General features: G+C 45.8%; 1 protein-coding gene across 3 annotated transcripts in view; it reads right to left on the bottom strand.

Annotated features, from left to right (window-relative positions):
- Window positions 1–23,562, bottom strand: part of LOC109871611 (neurocan core protein) — an 80,672-nt gene that overhangs the window by 29,295 nt on the left and 27,815 nt on the right. For 2 of the 3 annotated variants that reach the window (XM_031807268.1, XM_031807269.1), the window contains exons 3-13: window positions 20,923–21,141; window positions 20,525–20,707; window positions 18,714–18,888; window positions 18,396–18,523; window positions 17,868–18,182; window positions 17,059–17,208; window positions 16,861–16,944; window positions 16,546–16,745; window positions 16,236–16,401; window positions 14,969–15,730; window positions 6,942–7,058 (exon numbers count right to left, since the gene is read on the bottom strand). In XM_031807268.1, coding sequence (XP_031663128.1) covers window positions 6,942–7,058; window positions 14,969–15,730; window positions 16,236–16,401; window positions 16,546–16,745; window positions 16,861–16,944; window positions 17,059–17,208; window positions 17,868–18,182; window positions 18,396–18,523; window positions 18,714–18,888; window positions 20,525–20,707; window positions 20,923–21,141 — 2,499 coding nt within the window. The remainder of the gene's footprint in view (window positions 1–6,941; window positions 7,059–14,968; window positions 15,731–16,235; window positions 16,402–16,545; window positions 16,746–16,860; window positions 16,945–17,058; window positions 17,209–17,867; window positions 18,183–18,395; window positions 18,524–18,713; window positions 18,889–20,524; window positions 20,708–20,922; window positions 21,142–23,562) is intronic. The other variant, XM_031807270.1, reaches the window with a different exon arrangement.

The following is a 23,562-nucleotide window of genomic DNA, read 5'->3' as shown; positions in this document are numbered from 1 at the left end:
GTTCGCTGCAGCTAGCGACTGGAACGAGCTGCAACAAACACTCAAACTGGACAGTTTAATCTCAATCTCTTCATTCAAAGACTCAATCATGGACACTTTTACCGACAGTTGTGGCTGCTTTGTACGATGTAATGTTGTCTCTACCTTATTGACTTTTGTGCTGTTGACTTTGCCCAATAATGTTTGTACCTTGTTTGGTAGTGCTACCATGTTGTTGTCATGTTGTGTTGCTACCATGCTGTGTTGTCATGTGTTGCTGCCTTGTTATGTTGTTGTCTTAGGTCTCTCTTTATGTGGTGTTGTGTCTCTCTTGTTGTGATGTGTGTTTTGTCCTATATTTATATTGTATTTATTTTTTAATTCCAGGCCCCCATCCCAGCAGGAGGCCTTTTGCCCTTTGGTAGGCCATCATTGTAAAAAAAAGAATTTGTTCTTAACTGACTTGCCTCGTTAAATAAAGGTTAAATAAAATAAAAAATAAAAATAAACAATAGTGTTCTTCACTGGTTGCCCTTTTCTTGTGGCAACAGGTCACAAACCTTGCTGCTGTGATGGCATACTGTGGTATTTCACCAAATAGATATGGACGTTTATCAAAATTGGATTTGCTTTGGAATGCGTTGTGTAATCTGAGGGAAATATGTGTCTCTAATATGGTCATACATTTGGCAGAAGGTTATGAAGTGCAGCTAGGTTTCCACCTCATTCTGTGGGCGGTGTGCACATGGCTCTCAAGAGAAAACAAGCTATGTCTGCCTACTGTGGCCTTTCTCAATAGCAAGGCCATGCTCACTGAGTCTGTACATTCTCAAAGCTTTCTTTAATTCTTTCTCTCACAGACCTGGGTTCAAATACATGTGTATTTCAGTAGCTGGTATTTAATACACAGCTCAAAACAAGTACTTTTATTTGAGTATTTGAATTGTATTTGTAAAAACCAAATAATCTGCCAAATTGTATTTGAAATAGTCAAATACACAGACTCAAATACACTCCCATGGATTTGACCCAGGTGAATAGTATTTGAAATGTTTCCAAATACACAAGACCCTGCTAGGTAAAGTCCCCCCTTACCTCAGCTCGCTGGTCACCATTGCATCACCCATCTGTAGCACACGCTCCAGCAGGTATATCTCTCTAGTCACCCCCAAAACCAATTCTTTCTTTGGCCATCTCTCCTTCCAGTTCTCTGCTGCCAATGACTGGAACGAACTACAAAAATCTCTGAAACTGGAAACACTTATCTCCCTCACTAGCTTTAAGCACCAACTGTCAGAGCAGCTCACAGATTACTGCACCTGTACATAGCCCATCTATAATTTAGCCCAAACAAATACCTCTTTCCCAACTGTATTTATTTTATTTATTTATTTATTTTGCTCCTTTGCACCCCATTATTTCTACTTTGCACATTCTTCCACAGCAAATCTACCATTCGTGTAGATTTGTCCATTCATATTGTATTTACTTTGCCACCATGGCCTTTTTTTGCCTTTACCTCCCTTATCTCACCTCATTTGCTCAGGTCGTATATAGACTTGTTTATACTGTATTATTGACTGTATGTTTGTTTTACTCCATGTGTAACTCTGTGTTGTTGTATGTGTCGAACTGCTTTGCTTTATCTTGGCCAGGTCGCAATTGTAAATGAGAACTTGTTCTCAACTTGCCTACCTGGTTAAATAAAAGGTGAAATATAAATCAAATAATTAAAAAATAACAAATGTTGAGTGGGACTAGGGGCTCTGCAGTAAACTAAGACAATAATAACTATTCCAAACAACTGTGTACAAGGCATATTGACATTTTGAGAGAGACATAAAGCGAGGCATAAAGCAATCACAGGTGTTGATTGTGAGAGCTAGCTAAGACAACAACGGGTAAGACAACAACAGCCAATCAGCTAAGACAACAAAAAGTAAAATGGCGATGAATGGGCAGAGAGGGTCGGTTAACTACACACAGGGCCTGAGTTGGGGCCGACAGATAAACAAAATGGAGTACCGTGATTAATGAACAATCCAGCAGGCATCAGCTATGTAGCCAAGTGATCATAGGGTCCAGTGAACAGCAATAGATGGAACAGGGAAGTCGTTACTACGCTAGCACGCGGAAGACACAGCGTTTAAAGTTGGCAGGTTGGGGTAAGTAGAAGCGTCATATCAATTCATCCTTCAATTCAAGGTTGAAAGGCACCAAATTGTGCTTTCAAGGTCACGTCAAACTAAACGATATCCTATGTTCTGAGAGTTGATAAGGGCTTGAAAACGAAGGAAAGAAAAGCCCTCAGGAAGAATGTTGCAGAAAGGTTGTCAGACAAATCAAATCCAGACAGCCAAGACTTTCTGATGGGACCTTTGAACCATTAACCCCCAGGTCTGCATGTCTGGACAAACATAGCACATGGGCTTTGAATTCCACTGACAGGTTCTAGACTACATAAAATAGAAATTAAATGTAAAGAACTCAGTCACTACACTCTTAGAAAAAAAGGGTTCCCAAAGGGTTCTTCAGTTGTCCCCATAGGAGAACCCTTTTTGGTTCCAGGTAAAACCATTTTTGATTCCAGGTAGAACCATCTGAGGAAAGTGTTCTACTGTACATGCAACCCAAAACAGTTATACTTGGAACCAATTGGGTTCTACTTAGAGCCAAAAAGGGTTATTCAAAGTTATTCCTATGGGGACAGCCGAAGAACCCTTTTAGGTTCTAGATAGTACACTCTTTGAAAAAATAATATTATCAACTGAAGGTTGTTTTGCAGTACTTCCATGACTGTTCTAGGGGTGCATCTCAATAGTCTAAAATGGTTCTGCTCTTCGTCACTTGTCCTTCATCAGAACTTCAATTCCATAGGCATCACTATCTTTGGAGTCAGTGTCGCTGTCTTTTGTCTCTGGTGATCACTTCACCCCAGCAGCAGCTTGAACATCTATTCACCCCAGCATGAGCTTAAACATGTCTTCATCCCAGCATGAGCTTGAACATCTCTTCACCCCAGCATGAGCTTGAACATCTCTAGCATGAACATACCCCAGCATGAGCTTGAACATCTCTTCACCCCAGCATGAGCTTAAACATCTCTTCACCCCAGCAGGAGCTTGAACATCTCTTCACCCCAGCATGAGCTTGAACATCTCTTCACCCCAGCATGAGCTTGAACATCTCTTCACCCCAGCATGAGCTTAAACATCTCTTCACCCCAGCATGAGCTTAAACATCTCTTCACCCCAGCAGGAGCTTGAACATCTCTTCACCCCAGCATGAGCTTAAACATCTCTTCACCCCAGCATGAGCTTAAACATCTCTTCACCCCAGCAGGAGCTTGAACATCTCTTCACCCCAGCAGGAGCTTGAACATCTCTAGCATGAACATACCCCAGCATGAGCTTAAACATCTATTCACCCCAGCATGAGCTTGAACATCTCTTCACCCCAGCATGAGCTTAAACATCTCTTCACCCCAGCAGGAGCTTGAACATCTCTTCACCCCAGCAGGAGCTTGAACATCTCTTCACCCCAGCAGGAGCTTGAACATCTCTAGCATGAACATACCCCAGCATGAGCTTAAACATCTCTTCACCCCAGCATGAGCTTGAACATCTCTTCACCCCAGCAGGAGCTTGAACATCTCTTCACCCCAGCATGAGCTTAAACATCTCTTCACCCCAGCATGAGCTTGAACATCTCTTCACCCCATCATGACCTTAAACATCTCTTCACCCCAGCAGGAGCTTGAACATCTCTTCACCCCAGCATGAGCTTGAACATCTCTTCACCCCAGCATGAGCTTAAACATCTCTTCACCCCAGCATGAGCTTGAACATGTCTTCACCCCAGCAGGAGCTTGAACATCTCTTCACCCCAGCATGAGCTTGAACATCTCTTCACCCCAGCATGAGCTTGAACATCTCTTCACCCCATCATGACCTTAAACATCTCTTCACCCCAGCATGAGCTTAAACATCTCTTCACCCCAGCAGGAGCTTGAACATCTCTTCACCCCAGCAGGAGCTTAAACATCTCTTCACCCCAGCATGAGCTTGAACATCTCTTCACCCCAGCAGGAGCTTAAACATCTCTTCACCCCAGCATGAGCTTGAACATCTCTTCACCCCAGCATGAGCTTAAACATCTCTTCACCCCAGCAGGAGCTTGAACATCTCTAGCATGAACATACCCCAGCATGAGCTTGAACATCTCTACATCCCAGCAGGAGCTTAAACATCTCTTCACCCCAGCATGAGCTTGAACATCTCTTCACCCCAGCATGAGCTTGAACATCTCTTCACCCCAGCAGGAGCTTGAACATCTCTAGCATGAACATACCCCAGCATGAGCTTGAACATCTCTTCACCCCAGCATGAGCTTGAACATCTCTTCACCCCAGCATGAGCTTGAACATCTCTTCACCCCAGCATGAGCTTGAACATCTCTTCACCCCAGCATGAGCTTGAACATCTCTTCACCCCAGCATGAGCTTGAACATCTCTTCACCCCAGCATGAGTTTGAACAACTCTTCACACCAGCATGAGCTAGGTCATCTCTTCACCCCGTAACCTTTCTCTCACCTCCAAGTCAACATTTGCCAATATACTGTGCAGTATCAACCCACATGCATACACACACCTTGTCTCAAAACATACATGAATGTTTAATCCTGTCATGCGTAATGCAGAGGAGTTAGGGCTCCTGACCACTGGTGGAAAAAGTTGCCCCATTGGTCATACTTGAGTAACAGTAAAGAAACCTTAATAGAAAATGACTCAAGTAAAAGTGAAAGTCACCCAGTAAAACACTACTTAAAAAAGTAAAAGTCTAAAAGTATTTGGTTTTAAATATACTTAAGTATCAAAAGTAAATGTACAAGTATAAATTCTTTCAAATTACTTATATTAAGCAAACCAGACCACATCGTTTTTACATTTTTATTTATTTACTTATTTATTTCACGTTCCAACACATAGACATAATTTACAAACTAAGCATGTGTTTAGTGAGTCTGTCAGATCAGAAGGGATGACCAGGGATGTGTGAATTGAAGACCATGTTCCTGTCCTGCTAAGTATTCAAAATGTAACGAGTACTTTTGGGTGTCAGGGAAAATGTATGGAGTAAAAAAGTACATCATTGTCTTTAGGAATATAGTGAAGTGAAAGTAAAAGTTGTAAAAATCTAAATAGTAAAGCACAGCATAAAAACTACTTAAGTAGTAATTTAAAGTATTTTTGTTAAGTACTTTACACCACTGCTCCTGAGAGAGATAATACCACAAATACTGATGGACACGCACACACACACACAGCCCTGCCTTGGCATCATGCTCTAGGCCCATTCTCTGTCTCACAGCTCTAGAAGCCAGCAGTACCCAGTCAGGCAAATATACTATATATACAAAAGTATGTGGATACACCTTCAAATGAGTGGATTAGACTATTTCAGTGTGTAAAATTGAGCACACAGCGATGCAATCTCCATATACAAAAATTGGCAGTAGAATGGCCTTACTGAAGAGCTCAGTAACTTTCAACTTGAACCGTTATAGGATGCCACCTTTCCAACAAGTCAGGTTGTCAAATTTCAGTCAAATTTCTGCCCTGCTAGAGCTGCCCTGTAAGTGCTGTTATTGTGAAGTGGAAACGAAACGTCTAAGAGCACCTGCCGAAATGCATAGTGCCAACTGTGAAGTTTTGGTTTAGGAGGAATAATAGTCTGGGGCTGTTTTTCATGGTTCAGACTAGGTCACTTAGTACCAGTGAAGGGAAATCACAATGCTACAGCATACAATGACATTCTAGACGATTCTGTGCTTCCAACGTTGTGGCAACAGTTTGGGGAAGGCCCTTTCCTGTTTCAGCATGACAATGTCCATGTGCACAAAGCGAGGTCCATACAGAAATGGTTTGTCGAGATTGGTGTGGAAGAACTTGACTGGCCTGCACACAGCCCTGACCTCAACCCCATCGAAAAACGTTGAGATAAATTGGAACACCGACTGCGATCCAGGCCTAACCACCCAACCTCACTAATGCTCTTGTGGCTGAATGGAAGCAAGTCCCCGCAGCAATGTTCCAACATCTAGTGGAAAGCCTTCCCAGAAGAGTGGAGGCTGTTTCATCAGGAAAGGGGGGCCCAACTCCGTATTAATGCTCATGATTTTGGAATGAGATGTTCAACGAGCAGGTGTCCACATACTTTTGGTCATGTAGTGTACCTCCTCACCACAGCAGACAGGTAAATACAATGAATGTCTGGCGCTGTCTCATCTCACGGGTATTTACATTGACATTTTAGTCATTTAGCAGACGCTCTTATCCAGAGCAATGAGGGTTAAGTGGCTTGCTCAAGGGCACATCGACAGAGCCTTGTCAGTTGCCAGCATCCTTTCAGTTACTGGCCCAATGCTCTAACCACTAGGCAACCTGCCGCCCTGTTGCTGTAAGATGGGAGATGATCCTGCAGGGTTTGTGAGTCTGGGTCAGGGCTGAGGTAGAGATGTTAGTCAACCTTATGGGAGAAAGTCACTGAGATTCATAGCCAACACGTTACTACCTAAAGTAGTTACTACCTAAAGTAGTTCATGTCCTGACAGTATTCAGACAGTTGCTGTAAACTAAAGTCAGAAGTCACCACACACACACTGGTAAACAACAGGATTTGGTTTAGTTGGTGTTCCTGATCGAACCTTTCATTGTGTGTGTGTAACAAAGCCATCCAAGTGAGAGCCAGCAGGCACAGAGAGGAGATTGACCTTGACAACCACAACAATACTTCTGACCCCTAGCCTCTAACCTCTAACCCCCAAACCCCTGTCTAAAGGGTGATGGAGAACTTGACCTTAGACCTACCACTAATATATTTTAAGACTCAGTTACACACAAATACATACACATGCATGTGTCCATATGTGTGGGTGTGTGTGTGTGTATTGTAAACTCACCGATCTCACAGTTCTCCCCCGTGAAGCCTTGTGGGCAGTAGCAGCTGTAGCCCTTGCCCTGAGGCACACACTGCCCTCCATGCAGACATGGGTTGGTCACACAGGGCTCCCCCACACCTGAGAGAGAGGAAGGGGGGGGGGGATTAGATGATGGAGAATTAAGAGATTTTTTGTTCATTTTTAGATGCATGCAAGACTTGTGATTCTCGGACAGACCTCAGTCCTCAGAGAGGACACACAGTCCTCACTCCTCAGAGAGGACACACAGTCCTCAGAGAGGACACAGTCCTCAGTCCACACTTTGGCGTACTGTCACGATTTAAACACAGCTTCTTGACTCTATGGGGGGACAACGCATTTTGGTGAAAACGACTTGACTCGATATGAAAGAGTAGCCGTCATCCGAGTCCCCTTGGAGATAGTAAAGCCAATAGTAAAGCACAGGAGAAGTTAGCATCTCCTTGGAGATAGTAAAGCACAGGAGATGTTAGCATCCCCTTGGATATAGTAAAGCACAGGAGAAGTTAGCATCCCCTTGGAGATAGTAAAGCACAGGAGATGTTAGCATCCCCTTGGAGATAGTAAAGCACAAGAGATGTTAGCATCCCCTTGGATATAGTAAAGCACAGGAGAAGTTAGCATCCCCTTGGAGATAGTAAAGCACAGGAGATGTTAGCATCCCCTTGGAGATAGTAAAGCACAAGAGAAGTTAGCATCCCCTTGGAGATAGTAAAGCACAGGAGAAGTTAGCATCTCCTTGGAGATAGTAAAGCACAGGAGAAGTTAGCATCTCCTGGATATCTTCCTGAAAGAGAGTGAGGGCAGCACAGGAGAAGTTAGCATCTCCTGGATATCTTCCTGAAAGAGAGGGAGGGCAGTGCAGCTGAAGTTATCATCTCCTGGATATCTTCCTGAAAGAGAGGGAGGGCAGTGCAGGAGAAGTTAGCATCTCCTGGATATCTTCCTGAAAGAGAGGGAGGGCAGTGCAGCTGAAGTTAGCATCTCCTGGATATCTTCCTGAAAGAGAGGGAGGGCAGTGCAGCTGAAGTTAGCATCTCCTGGATATCTTCCTGAAAGAGAGGGAGGGCAGTGCAGGAGAAGTTAGCATCTCCTGGATATCTTCCTGAAAGAGAGGGAGGGCAGCACAGGAGAAGTTAGCATCTCCTGGATATCTTCCTGAAAGAGAGCGAGGGCAGTGCAGGAGAAGTTAGCATCTCCTGGATATCTTCCTGAAAGAGAGGGAGGGCAGCGCAGCTGAAGTTAGCATCTCCTGGATATCTTCCTGAAAGAGAGGGAGGGCAGCACAGGAGAAGTTAGCATCTCCTGGATATCTTCCTGAAAGAGAGGGAGGGCAGTGCAGGAGAAGTTAGCATCTCCTGGATATCTTCCTGAAAGAGAGGGAGGGCAGCACAGGAGAAGTTAGCATCTCCTGGATATCTTCCTGAAAGAGAGGGAGGGCAGTGCAGCTGAAGTTAGCATCTCCTGGATATCTTCCTGAAAGAGAGGGAGGGCAGTGCAGGAGAAGTTAGCATCTCCTGGATATCTTCCTGAAAGAGAGGGAGGGCAGTGCAGGAGAAGTTAGCATCTCCTGGATATCTTCCTGAAAGAGAGGGAGGGCAGTGCAGCTGAAATGACCAGCTTTTATTCTAATTTCAGCGATAAGCAAGACACCTGGTTTAGCTGTCTAAGCACAACCAGACGAGGTGCAGCAATTCCCTAAGGCAGTACGGTTGCGGTCAAACAGTGTGCATTTAGATCTATGTTTTTGCCCTGCTGTTGTCAGATATAAGGTATTGAGATATCCTTAGACTGGAGGGCAGGACACTTTTTTTACACTGACCATCCTCAAGAGTACATCAATGCATCTAGCAGCAACTAAACGTTGCCAAGAACACATACACTTCTGATCCACCCCTTTCTCTCCTTCTCATATAGATTTGTTTCTCTTTCTCTAATCTGTACAGTATATAGGCTCATAGCCTTCACAGTACACACACACACACCTCTACGTAAAATTACTGAGCCATGCAGTTCATGCAGCTCTCTCCCTCGCTCTCTTCCAAATCCATTGACCTCAACTCCACAGAACAGGCAGGGAAGTGGAACGTAACCACAGTGCTCTGCCGAGTCTGCTGCTACTGGGTTAAAACACCACTGGCACCAGGAAGGACAGTCAACCAACCACACCGCAGGAGCACATTCACACAGTGCATTGTGGATAGAGTAGTGATGGGAGTTGAGGGTGGTAGTGAACAGTCATGATCTGTATACACAACCATTCTGGAGTAATGGTGGTAGTGTGGGCATCATCATAACTTTAACTAATGCTTCTACATAAAGATATATTTTCCTGTTTCTTCTGAAAGACACTATGTCTAGACCCAAACTTCAACCATCTTTCTCCTTGTCTCTGTTGTCATGGTTACCATATGGAAAGTGATCCTTGGCAAAGAAAGAACTTCAGATGTGGTATGAAGAATAGAGAAAGGAACAGACCACCTACTGATCTCTCAGGCCCCCCTATAATTCAGCCAATCATTGTTCACAGGATAATTAATCATTTCCATATCAACGGTCGCCATGACGCCTGGTTGTCCCATAAGTGGCTCGTTAAGGAACCTTGAGGTCTTTGAAGGTGCCGACTCACCCGCTAAGAATGTTCTGTTCCCGCCCTCTGACACCTAGGAGTGTGTGGATCTATGCGTGTATGTGTGTGTGTGTGTGTTCTTCCTTACATTGTGTGTGTGTGAGTGCGTGTGTGTGTATAATCAAAGTGATTTGAATTTGCATTATATTTATGCTAATTTCCATCTTGTCTCATTATGTCTGAGGCTAAATAGCTCATCACTTAAACTGCTGATATGAATTATGATACAACACAATCATGATATATTGGAACGAACGGTAGAGAATGTAGACAGCAAAATCTTGTGGGTGTGTGTGTGTGTGTGTGTGTATAATGCGCACATGCGTGTGTGTGTGTATAAGAGACAGAGTGTGTCTACGTGATTGTGTGTACCATGCGTGTGTGTGTTTACCCATCACACAGAGGATAAAAATGAATACCTAGGCTAGAGCTGGGACAATACACCGAAAATGATTGACACCGACTACACCGACCACTTATCGTGGGCATTTTTCTGAAATCGTTCATTATGATAAGTAGCCTTCACTAGAGAAATGTGAAGTTTGAATGAAAATACGTTTGCTAATATAGGTGATTGTTAAATGGGACAATTGATAGCTACAGCATCCTTGTCCATATCGCCCAGCTTTGACCCAGGTTATGATTAGCCTGTAGCCTGATTCCATCTTCTACATAGCACACGTCTCTTAAAGACATCCTCACAATAATCATCATGCTGGCTATTCGTTTAGGCCAACAATACTAGACAGATGAACGCAACATCTAACAGGAGTAAAACCACAGGAACTGAGCAAAGTAAATCCTTGATATGTTCTATGAACATAGTCATCACTTCTGTCCAGCTGTCGTTCTGCCTCTGGTTGGGTTCAAATCCATTCAGTTGTACCACAAACTAGGTATCCTCTTGTCCCTTTCCCAGTGCTACTGTACGCTTTGGATTATAGATGTATTTTTGACCCACTGTGTTTATCCTTCTCAGGTCAATTTCTTGCTGAGGTCAGGTGCTAAGGCTAGCGATGTGTTGCTGCTACCGTGCCACTAGTATATTGTTCTAACAGTCAAGGTCAGGACTAGCCATCACAAACATCACTGTTTGGAGCCTTTCTAATAGCCAGAGGACCAATAAAATACTTTGGTGTGTGTGTGTAACACAGATGAGCCTACAGTGGCTGGTTGTTCATTAAAGTGAGTGGAGCAGAGAAATCAACAGGGCAGAGAATGAGCTGACAGGCTATGCCTTCACCTTGCGCCTGACACCAAGACATATGCACCAAAACAGCACACCAATAGACAAACAGACCAAACGACTCAGAGAAGCTGCTTGTTTTGGCCTACAGCTCTTGATGCAACTCTTGCTCATTCCTTGCCACAGTGAGAGAAGGGAGAGGGATAGAGAAATGGAGAGCGAAGGAAAGAGAGCGGTAAGGGCGTGAGAGAGAGTGGGTGAGAAAGAGAGGTGAAAGGTTGAGTGAGTGAGAGGGGAATAGGTTGAGAGGGAGAAGGAGAGAAACAGAGAGCTAGAAAGAGGTGAAAGGTTGAGTGAGTGAGAGGGGAATAGGTTGAGATAGAGAAGGAGAGAATGTGAGAAAGAGGTAAAGGAGGATGTGATAGAGAGAGAGAAGGGCCCTTGAGGCTTGTATATAAAACATGAGCAGCCTCTCCTGCAGCCCCTTATTGATTACACAGCCTGATGAGGTCCACTCTGATCCAGTCAGCAAAAACAAACATTAGCCACCTCTCTACTCAGACAGAACACACAGAGAGAGAGAGCGAGACCCAGTATCCCATGAGCTCCTCAATAGATTTTTTCTGTTTGTGCAATGGGGCTGCTAATGTACTGTATGGGATGGAAATAAGGGGTTAATACAGGGTCAGTCAAGTGGCCCAATGCTTTCTTTACCTCCAGAGGCTATCAACTCAATGAACAACACCACATAACATTCTCTGAAGTCCCTGTCAATACTATTCACTGTTATAACCCAAAGTCTTTGGTTACACATTTACTCATCACATCTCAGGTTCTGAGGAACACACAGCATATCTACCAGTGATGTTTATAAACCCTAGAATGCTAATGCTATGTAATGGCCATTGAGAGGTTTTGCAGCCACCGGTCGGCCATATTGTCACTTCCCAGAGGAGCATTCCTCTATAGGAATCAATGGAATTATACAGTATTTAAATGTAATGTTTCAAGGACAAAATTACATGTATTTAAATACATTTAAATCATTTTTGGGGTTACTACATGATTCCATGTGTTATTCCATAGTGTTGATGTCTTCACTATTATTCTACAATGTAGAATATAGTAAAAATAAAGAAAAACCCTTGAATGAGTAGGTGTGTCCAAAACTTTTGACTGGTACTGTATAAGTCCTTGATATCTAGCACTGTTGACAACATGAACCGATGCTAAGAGAGCAAAAATAAATCACCACAGAAATGTGTAGTGCAGGAATGCCTAAGGGAGAGGTTATGTCCAGCTACAAGCCTCATTCATTATCAGGTGAGAAATAGCTCTGGAGAGAGAGACACTAAAGCAGGTGCTAGATTTACAAAACACAAACCTGCCTGGGAACTTAATCAGATTAGACAGCTAAACCAGGTATCAATGGAGGCATGACTACCTTCCTAGTCCCTAGTTGGACTACATACAGCATGGGTCTGGTACGAGGTGTATTGTAGGTCGAAACGCAACACGGTATTATCTCTGAATTGAAAAGCAGATTGAATAACATCAGCGAAGAAACAACCGCGAGGATTGTACAGAGATCACATTGACTGAGGTCATGATGGACAGACATGGGAAAATGTTGGTGTTTTGTTCAGCTTTGCGTGTAATTTTGTTGATAAAAAATAAAATATAATAATAGTAATAATTATATGAATATTAATCATGATAATATGCCATTTAGCAGACGCCTTTATCCAAAGCGACTTACTGCCGTGCATGCATATGTCACGACATGGCCCTTTGGGGGTGTATATCGTGGCTTCCCACCTCTCTCACTCTCCCCACCGCAAGTTTTATGACTTTACGATAGGTCATAAATACCTGGTAGAAACTGCCATGCAGTATTGAGGGAGAGAGTACCAGAACAAAGAGCTTCTCTTAGTTTAAAACTCCTAATCCCCAAAATGGGAGAACTAAACAATATTTCTACTTTTGAGAATGTGGGAATGGTCCGTGGACTCTTAAGGGACAGTCATGTCAAGTGTGTTACATTTTGTGATCTCATGAAGGACAGGAAACACACATAACTGTATCTTTTAAGGTTTACATTTAAATATTGTGAAACGTATGTGATTAAACATGAAACTATTTGTGAAAAGATGTAATGTCATGTTAACCTTCTAAATCAGAGTATGGATTTTCATATAAAGCTGAACTAGTCAGGGGTGCGTCACCTGAGTGGGTGTATTCACTGTTGTGGTCATCCTGTCTTGGTTGGCGTCCCCCCCTTGGGTTGTGCCGTGGCGGAGATCTTTGTGGGCTATACTTAGCCTTGTCTCAGGAGGGTAAGTTGGTGGTTGAAGATATCCCTTTAGTGGTGTGGGGGCTGTGCTTTGGCAAAGTGGGTGGGGTTATATCCTTCCTGTTTGGCCATGTCCGGGGGTGTCCTCGGATGGGGCCACAGTGTCTCCTGACCCCTCCTGTCTCAGCCTCCAGTATTTATGCTGCAGTAGTTTATGTGTCGGGGGGCTAGGGTCAGTTTGTTATATCTGGAGTACTTCTCCTGTCCTATTCGGTGTCCTGTGTGAATCTAAGTGTGCATTCTCTAATTCTCTCCTTCTCTCTTTCTTTCTCTCTCTCGGAGGACCTGAGCCCTAGGACCATGTCCCAGGACTACCTGACATGATGCCTCCTTGCTGTCCCCAGTCCACCTGGCCATGCTGCTGCTCCAGTTTCAACTGACCTGCGCCCTAGGACCATGCCCCAGGACTACCTGACATGATGACTCCTTGCTGTCCCCAGTCCACCTGGCCATGCTGCTGCTCCAGTTTCAACTGTTCTGCCTTATTATTATTCGACCATGCTGGTCATTTATGAACATTTGAACATCTTGGCCATGTTCTGTTATAATCTCCACCCAGCACAGCCAGAAGAGGACTGGCCACCCCACATAGCCTGGTTCCTCTCTAGGTTTCTTCCTAGGTTTTGGCCTTTCTAGGGAGTTTTTTCTAGCCACCGTGCTACTACACCTGCATTGCTTGCTGTTTGGGGTTTTAGGCTGGGTTTCTGTACAGCACTTTGAGATATCAGCTGATGTACGAAGGGCTATATAAATACATTTGATTTGATTTGATCACAAGTATAAAACACCATCCTACAAGATATACATTAAGTTAGAGAACGCCGGGACAGAGTTCCCACATTGGAATGGCTACAATTCTATAGACCATACAGCTGTAGTTTTGGCTACACGGCTGGAAATGGTTCAACTCTGAGACTATCGATCACTACAGGAGCAAATTCTAGACGCATAATTACTAGTCTGCAGCTAGAAATTAAGTAAGTCTAGAACGAGAATACAGACAACCGCTGAAGCATCTATTCTTTGAGAACATTTCCGAATGGTACTCTGAAGTATCCATTATAACCACCGACAACCATGAAAGACATTGTGACTTCTGGGAAAGTTAACCAGAGACTCTAATGAACTCTACAGGATGATTGAGGATTTCAACAGAGAAGACAACAAAGACATACGAGCAGAAATATATACATTGCAATTATTCTCGAATGATCGGCCGTTCATGTACAAAGGATTAGCATTTCAATGATTATAATTATCCACTGTGTGTAGTGAATCCATTTTGTCTTTCCCGCTCTTTCTCAGTCCCCACCCCTTTCCTTTGTCTACCAAGCCGTCATATCGGCTTAGCCCACTAGGGACTTTTCTATCATTGTTAGTAACCAATATCTACTGTTTGTTTGTTAAGTATTTCTGTCATTAGTTAGTTAGCAAACAAATAATTAAGCCAATTTGTATATTGCTGATTCATTATGGAAACTTAGGGTTGGTGCAGATATCCAAGAGTTTGCGATGTTCAGTAATGAGAACTGATGAGGTAACAATTAATAATTCATTAATAGAAGACTAATTGATCAGATATGAAAATATCTGTAGAGTTATATTCAGAAAACAGTTTCTGTGGTGCCCCGACTTCCTTGTGAAATTAATGTTTACATGATTTGTTTAATCACGTAATATTTAAACCTAGGAGCACTGATTTGATATAAATAAGTCTTCACATTTAATGATTAATGTCCAGACATCACAAATTCATTTGTTGTATGGGTGGCCCCAACAAGAATCAAACCCACAACCCTTGGTGTTGTAAGCACCATGGTCTACAGGCAGACAGAACTTACCAGCTGAGCCCAAAGTTCTGTTGCTCCGGTTGAATCCTGCACTCCTGCCACCCTCCTCGCCCAGGTTGCTAGGCAAACCAGAGCCCAGTGCGTGAGACCAGGCTGTATCTTCTTCCACTGGGGGTCCGGAGGGCAGCGCCAAGGGCCCACTTTCTGGACCCTCACCTCCCTGCTCTCCAGATCTCTCCACTGAGACCCAGGAGAGGGACAATGAGGCCTCCTTGGAGCTTCCCTGGATGACTGAGGCTGTGGGTGGAGGGGCTAGAGCTCCAGTACCTGGTCTGGATGGAGGGGAAGAGTCTCTGCTGTCTGACCCAGCAGGGGAGCTGCTGACTGGTGGTTGAGTTGTGCTGCGACTGGCTCCTGACTGCTCCTTCCTTGTGGTTCTCTCGTTGGATGTGAACTGGATCTTCCCTCTCGCCTCTTCGGAGGCCCCCTCAGCACTCCCCTCCTCTTTCCCCATCACTCTCTCTCTCCTAACACTGGCCAGGCCATCTGCTCTAGTGGGAATATAATCCGGCTGGGGCGAGATCTCAACTTTTGATGGGGCCACACGTACCAACGTCCCCCCTTTGGGCTGAGTGGTGTCTGGGACAGCCTCCCGTCCTCCAGGGGTGGAGGAGGAGGCAGCGGACTGGCTCTCTGAGGCTGGGGTAGAGGTGAGCCGGGCTGGGGAGGACGAGGGCTCACCAGTGGTTGGTATATCATCTAGTTCCCCCAGCCCTAAGCTATCCCACCACCCATGACCCCATGAGAGTAAACCTGCAGGTTTTAGAGGAGTTAGAGGAGGCAGTGGGAGAGATAGGATAGAGAAGGAAGGAGAAGAGGGAAGGGGCAGGAGCTGTAAGAAGAACGAGAGAGCGAGAGATCCTGCCAGAGCATAGCGGAGAGCATATCGTGTATACACTGTGCTCCCAGAGATACAAAACCAATACCTCTAAGCCTTTGTCTTCTATTGTGCCTCTATTTCTTTAATGTTTTATAGTTTTACCATCCCAGAAAACCCTTCATTAGAAGAAAAGGCTTAAATAATGCAGACAACAATGCCTAAGGCTCCTTTCTCTGTTAAACATGAGTTGAATGGGGCCAGAGAACATATCTGTATTAATGAAGCTTAGACTACTGAAAAGGGCAGTAAAACAGTTTCTGACCCAGACTAACATGCAAGCACACACTCACAAACACAGTGTCTCTTTCTCTCTTTTCTTTCTCTCTACTTGTTTGTCTCAGTATCACAACCAAAATAAAGCAAAAAGTCCGCACTAACCTGGAGCAGGAGAGCCAGGAGAACCGGTGGGCACAGTCCCGCTCTCAGTCCCCCCCGTAGTTCCCCTTCTCTCCACCTCTGGACTGCCTCTTCCTGGGGTACCTTCTGTCACCCCTGCCAGGTAGTTCCACGGCTTCCACATGGACTTCACTATCTTGGCCATCACCTTTAGACAGAGACCACCATACAGCCAATACAATGAATTTACTGTAATACAATTAACAATACTAGAGCCACAAAGAGCCTGTATGCCAAAGTACCCTGATGATACAGTACTTGTAATAAATCAATATTGTAAAAATGTAGCAACCTTTCTGTCAGTGGGGGCTGATAACTCCTCTTTCTGTGTGGTAGAACTTGGACCGTGGCTGGGGGTGGCTGGAGGTCTCAGGAAAACTCCAGAGTTAGGGTCCATGTCTCCCAGGTCTCCCCAGGCTAGAGATCTCTCTCCTGGGCTCAGCTGCAGGGTGACATACCCCTCAGAGGACTCTGAGGACCAGAGGTCTGAAGCTGAGAAGATCAACACATTGAATTACAGTAACAATAAGCATCCAAAACCAGGTGCTTTGGTCAAAAGGAATATGTGCAATAGAATATCCTTTTAGATGTGGTTCAAGTTTCTTACAAGAGCCGGCCTCTTCCTCCAGATCAACCAATCCTGACCAGGTCGAAGGTGTGAGGTCACCAGAAGGTGAAAGGTTACGGCTCCCTGTGAAGATGGGAGAGAAGGGAGGATTATTCACAGAATAAGAAAAACCTTCTTGCCATTCAACCATGTTGAAAACCCATTACTCTACATCTATCCATTCATCTCCACACCCACCTGTGGTCGGGGGGCTGCTGCTGGTCTCAGTAGCCAGGGAAAGGCTGTCTGTTCCTGGAGTGCCTGTGTCGCTGGGGCCGGTCAGGTAGCTCCAGGGCTTCCACAGAGACGCGTAGATCTTAGAGATGGGGCCTGGCTTCTTTACGTTCCCTGATGAAACCATGAGGAATTGAAGAGCATACATGTGCAGGAGACGTCACAACCCAATGAATGAACAATGACTGACGGTTCATGGTCAGTATGTGCAATACATTCCTGTCTAATGAATCATCTCTCTCCTCTCTCTTACGCGCTCTTCCACTTCCTACAAGTCTATCCAGCACTTCCACTGTATAAAGAGGATTCTAATATCCCATAACTCTTTGCATAATTTAGGAATAATTCTTAACAAAAGGGACCAGCTATGCTATAGTAGTTTGCAACAGCGGTGGGTCTCATGAATCAAATTATTCTCAAAAGCTTCCTCATAGAATTATTAGGTTGTCTTAACCAGTGTTGCTATGGTTACGTCCTTGGCAAAGCATGTCACGGTGGGCAACAGCATCGTCATGCTTACTTCACAAACCATCCATTTCAATGACATGGTGATTCAGTAGAGATGGTTAAGTCATACTGTAGCTACAACTCTAAGAATAATTGAATCAGTGAATGGAGGAAAGGCCTTGGACGTTTTATCATCGTGATGTTACATTATGAACTTTGTGTTTATCAGTGACTCGTGTAAGAGAAGTTTCCATTTTAGCCTAACACTGACAATGTAACCTATGAACTCTGAACTCTTGGACTCCAGATCTGGACTTCATTCTCACCTCTGTAGCAATAGGCATCATAGAGCGGTGTGGCGTCCGTAGCATTGGCAGATCCGCTGCTGGTTGTGGTTTCACTTGTGTTTAGAACGACGGTCCAGACCCCTGGCTGGTCCCCTCCACAGCCCTGCCTGGGCTGGGTGATAGGGTAGCGGACACTGCCGTCAGAGAGCCAGCCTGGAGCACAGCTGTCCAGCCCAGCCTTCCAGGCCAGGTAGAGCTGCCCCACCGTGGCCAACTGTCCCCCCAGGGAGATGCAGCGTTCTGAGGCAGAGGATAGGGTCAGACGCCCTGGGACCCATGAGTGGAATACCTCACCTGGATAGAGAGAGGTGGGTGGGGGGGGGGAATCGAGAGAGAGGAGGTTCTGACTCAGATATCTTTATTGTCCTTTCACAAGCCTACAAATTCACAAGCCAATTTTATTAAAGTGAGTCAGGAGTGGAAGTGAGATGTTTCTGTGTGTGTCTGCCTGTGTGTGTGTGTGCGTGCGTACAGCCATGCGTGTGTGTGTGTGTGTGTGTGTCTCACCGTCCAGTTCCTCGGCGAAACAGTAGACATCAAACAGCTCATTAGGGTCTCTCTTCCCATAATTCCTCACACCAGCCGAGTACTCCTGTTGTCCATAGCAACCACGCTCTGGTGACTGGATAGGATAGCTGTGGAGATAATATTAATAGGATCAGAGTCAGAAAACTAGGCTCTGTGTTCGCACCAGATGTTCAAAATATCAAACTACGGCTGTCCTCCAAACAGTATGCGGTCTTCGTTGTATTGTGAGCGAGTGTTGGATGTGACAGGAGTGACTGGGTCAGCTCTGTGTGTGTGTGTGTGTGTGTGCGCGCCCACCGGACAGTCTGGTCAGAGAGCCATCCGGCAGCACAGTTTGCATAGCCATTGTAGAAAACTGCCCACAGCTGGGCCGGCGTGGCGATGAGGGCAGAGTTCTCCTGACAGACCCACTGGGCGTCATCGAATGAGAGGGCGTAACGGTCACTAGGAGACCGGTAATGGAACACAACACCTGAGAGGAGAGACACAGAGGTGAGGTGACTGACAGACACATTCTCTTTCTTCTCTCTCTTTCTCTCTCTCCCCCTCGCTTGTATTTTTCTCTTTCTTGATCAACGCCTCAAGGACACACACATACAGCACACGTATTCACAACAACAAAAAACAAGCACTCAATTTGAGCAGCATACGACACAGCCACACACAGGTCTGGGTTGTGATGCCAAGTGTGTATTTGTCTCAGACAAACAGATGGGAGCTTGTACAACCAATTAGATCATTAGGATGTTCATTCACTGGCGAAGGTCACCCAATGAAATGTTACTCTCCATGTGGCATTGTAAGACACTAAATGATTATGCTAATATTCACATCGGAATGTGGAAAGATGTTTTTTCTCCCTTTTGTTCCCTCCTCTGCAGATGTTTGTTCCCTCCTCTGCAGATGTTTGTTCCCTCCTCTGCAGATGTTTGTTCCCTCCTCTGCAGATGTTTGTTCCCTCCTCTGCAGATGTTTGTTCCCTCCTCTGCAGATGTTTGTTCCCTCCTCTGCAGATGTTTGTTCCCTCCTCTGCAGATGTTGGTTCCCTCCTCTGCAGATGTTGGTTCCCTCCTCTGCAGATGTTGGTTCCCTCCTCTGCAGATGTTGGTTCCCTCCTCTGCAGATGTTGGTTCCCTCCTCTGCAGATGTTGGTTCCCTCCTCTGCAGATGTTGGTTCCCTCCTCTGCAGATGTTGGTTCCCTCCTCTGCAGATGTTGGTTCCCTCCTCTGCAGATGTTGGTTCCCTCCTCTGCAGATGTTGGTTCCCTCCTCTGCAGATGTTTGTTCCCTCCTCTGCAGATGTTTGTTCCCTCCTCTGCAGATGTTGGTTCCCTCCTCTGCAGATGTTGGTTCCCTCCTCTGCAGATGTTGGTTCCCTCCTCTGCAGATGTTGGTTCCCTCCTCTGCAGATGTTTGTTCCCTCCTCTGCAGCAGTATATCGGATGTCCGTGATATTGCCCAACTGACAGATTATACAGGTGCACTGGTCGGCAACCAAATCGGTTCACCGTTCCCATTCGAAACAGAAAACCGCTGTGCTCTTTTAGCTGCAGTTCATGGAAGAGCAGTCACAGGGTACTTGTCATTGGTATTCAATCCATGTGCTTAATATTAATGACAGTGTTACGGACTATTAGTCTGTTAATATGAACCCGTAATGACAACACAAACAGAAGCACAGAAAAGTAAGTCTGGAGAAAGTAATTGTGATATTGATATGATGAATCAATGTAATTAGTGTTGAATGAGATAAAGGAGGCTTTGTCCCAACACTCAATGGGAAGGACCAATGGTCATTAAGTAAAAGGTCACATTTTCACACTGAGGTTTCTAAGATGCTATTAATGATCATTTGGAAGGGACAAAGAGCTTGGTTATCCACCGTATGGATTTGTCGAGCTTTCAGAAATACAATAAGTAGGCTTTTCACTATTGATGAACTCTACTCCACAACTGTAAAAATGAGAAGTGATTCACCAAACACACTAATTCAAGAATTCAAAGAAGGTACTTCTTGTAATTGTTGCAAATAAAGATATACTGTATTAAATCGGAGAGAAAACTTCAATTACAACGACATACAGTCAGTTACAGTATAAACTCCTCACCCATGACCACAAGGGGCAATACGTCTCGCTCGTAGTTGTCGCCCACGACAACCTGGCAGTGGTAGGTGCCTGTGTCGTTGCTACGGAGGCCTGAGATCTCCATGGTAGCATTTAGGTTGTTGGCAGCGTATCCAAGCAACCTGACCCGCCCAGCGAAAGCCTTATTCACCTTCACCACGTCACCTTTGGCAAAAAGTTACAAAATATGTTTGTTTTTCTATGAAAACATAATTTGGTCATAATGAATGACTTGTTGTAATCCAAAAATCCAAATGTGGCGTGTGTAAGTGTTGATTGAAATGAATATCCTACTGGTTGAAACAGTCTACGACCATGTTGGTTGAAACACTATCATTGAATCATTAGCTTTAATTTCAGACTATTGTTACTTTCTTTACCTTTGGCTGAGAGAACCATCTGCTCCAGGGGATCCCCCATTCCTCCACGCAGTACCCAGGTTCGGGTCCACTGGATATGGGGAGGCTGGCTAGAGGGGCTGGGCTCACTGGGCTCGTGGGTGAAGACGCAGGGGAGGTGAGCGAACCCGGCCAGTGGCTCCTGTACGGTAGGGTGGATGACTCTACGCATGTTCACTATGGAGGCTGCCTCGCTCACCCCTATGGAGAGGAAGAAGAAGAGGCAGGGTGGATGACTCTACGCATGTTCACTATGGAGGCTGCCTCGCTCACCCCTATGGAGAGGAAGAAGAAGAGGCAGGGTGGATGACTCTATGCATGTTCACTATGGAGGCTGCCTCGCTCACGCCTAAGGAGAGGAAGAAGAAGAGGCAGGGTGGATGACTCTATGCATGTTCACTATGGAGGCTGCCTCGCTCACCCCTATGGAGAGGAAGAAGAAGAGGCAGGGTGGATGACTCTATGCATGTTCACTATGGAGGCTGCCTCGCTCACCCCTATGGAGAGGAAGAAGAAGAGGCAGGGTGGATGACTCTATGCATGTTCACTATGGAGGCTGCCTCGCTCACGCCTAAGGAGAGGAAGAAGAAGAGGCAGGGTGGATGACTCTATGCATGTTCACTATGGAGGCTGCCTCGCTCACCCCTATGGAGAGGAAGAAGAAGAGGCAGGGTGGGTGACTCTATGCATGTTCACTATGGAGGCTGCCTCGCTCACCCCTATGGAGAGGAAGAAGAAGAGGCAGGGTGGGTGACTCTATGCATGTTCACTATGGAGGCTGCCTCGCTCACCCCTATGGAGAGGAAGAAGAAGAGGCAGGGTGGATGACTCTATGCATGTTCACTATGGAGGCTGCCTCGCTCACGCCTAAGGAGAGGAAGAAGAAGAGGCAGGGTGGATGACTCTATGCATGTTCACTATGGAGGCTGCCTCGCTCACCCCTAAGGAGAGGAAGAAGAAGAGGCAGGGTGGATGACTCTATGCATGTTCACTATGGAGGCTGCCTCGCTCACCCCTATGGAGAGGAAGAAGAAGAGGCAGGGTGGATGACTCTATGCATGTTCACTATGGAGGCTGCCTCGCTCACCCCTAAGGAGAGGAAGAAGAAGAGGCAGGGTGGATGACTCTATGCATGTTCACTATGGAGGCTGCCTCGCTCACCCCTAAGGAGAGGAAGAAGAAGAGGCAGGGTGGATGACTCTATGCATGTTCACTATGGAGGCTGCCTCGCTCACCCCTATGGAGAGGAAGAAGAAGAGGCAGGGTGGATGACTCTATGCATGTTCACTATGGAGGCTGCCTCGCTCACGCCTAAGGAGAGGAAGAAGAAGAGGCAGGGTGGATGACTCTATGCATGTTCACTATGGAGGCTGCCTCGCTCACCCCTATGGAGAGGAAGAAGAAGAGGCAGGGTGGATGACTCTATGCATGTTCACTATGGAGGCTGCCTCGCTCACCCCTATGGAGAGGAAGAAGAAGAGGCAGGGTGGATGACTCTATGCATGTTCACTATGGAGGCTGCCTCGCTCACGCCTAAGGAGAGGAAGAAGAAGAGGCAGGGTGGATGACTCTATGCATGTTCACTATGGAGGCTGCCTCGCTCACCCCTATGGAGAGGAAGAAGAAGAGGCAGAGTGGGTGACTCTATGCATGTTCACTATGGAGGCTGCCTCGCTCACCCCTATGGAGAGGAAGAAGAAGAGGCAGGGTGGATGACTCTATGCATGTTCACTATGGAGGCTGCCTCGCTCACGCCTAAGGAGAGGAAGAAGAAGAGGCAGGGTGGATGACTCTATGCATGTTCACTATGGAGGCTGCCTCGCTCACCCCTAAGGAGAGGAAGAAGAAGAGGCAGGGTGGATGACTCTATGCATGTTCACTATGGAGGCTGCCTCGCTCACCCCTATGGAGAGGAAGAAGAAGAGGCAGGGTGGATGACTCTATGCATGTTCACTATGGAGGCTGCCTCGCTCACCCCTAAGGAGAGGAAGAAGAAGAGGCAGGGTGGATGACTCTATGCATGTTCACTATGGAGGCTGCCTCGCTCACCCCTAAGGAGAGGAAGAAGAAGAGGCAGGGTGGATGACTCTATGCATGTTCACTATGGAGGCTGCCTCGCTCACCCCTATGGAGAGGAAGAAGAAGAGGCAGGGTGGGTGACTCTATGCATGTTCACTATGGAGGCTGCCTCGCTCACCCCTAAGGAGAGGAAGAAGAAGAGGCAGGGTGGATGACTCTATGCATGTTCACTATGGAGGCTGCCTCGCTCACCCCTATGGAGAGGAAGAAGAAGAGGCAGGGTGGATGACTCTATGCATGTTCACTATGGAGGCTGCCTCGCTCACCCCTAAGGAGAGGAAGAAGAAGAGGCAGGGTGGATGACTCTATGCATGTTCACTATGGAGGCTGCCTCGCTCACCCCTATGGAGAGGAAGAAGAGGAAGGGTCGTGAGGGAAAAAGGGAAGAAGAGATCAAATGTACTCCTATGCGTTCACTCAATATGGGGGCCGATCTACCCACCATTGGCTTGAATGGTGAGTCTATTTCTATGTAAGATCCTCAAGTAAGCTAAGACAGACAGGAGTAATGGTTAGTTCCGTCAGTTTGGTCAATTAGAGCCA

The sequence above is a fragment of the Oncorhynchus kisutch genome, linkage group LG27 (assembly GCF_002021735.2).
Source record: "Oncorhynchus kisutch isolate 150728-3 linkage group LG27, Okis_V2, whole genome shotgun sequence".
In the NCBI taxonomy this organism is placed as follows: domain Eukaryota; kingdom Metazoa; phylum Chordata; class Actinopteri; order Salmoniformes; family Salmonidae; genus Oncorhynchus; species Oncorhynchus kisutch.
The sequence above is the reverse complement of the archived record's forward strand: the minus strand, read 5'-3'. Positions and strand labels throughout refer to the sequence as shown.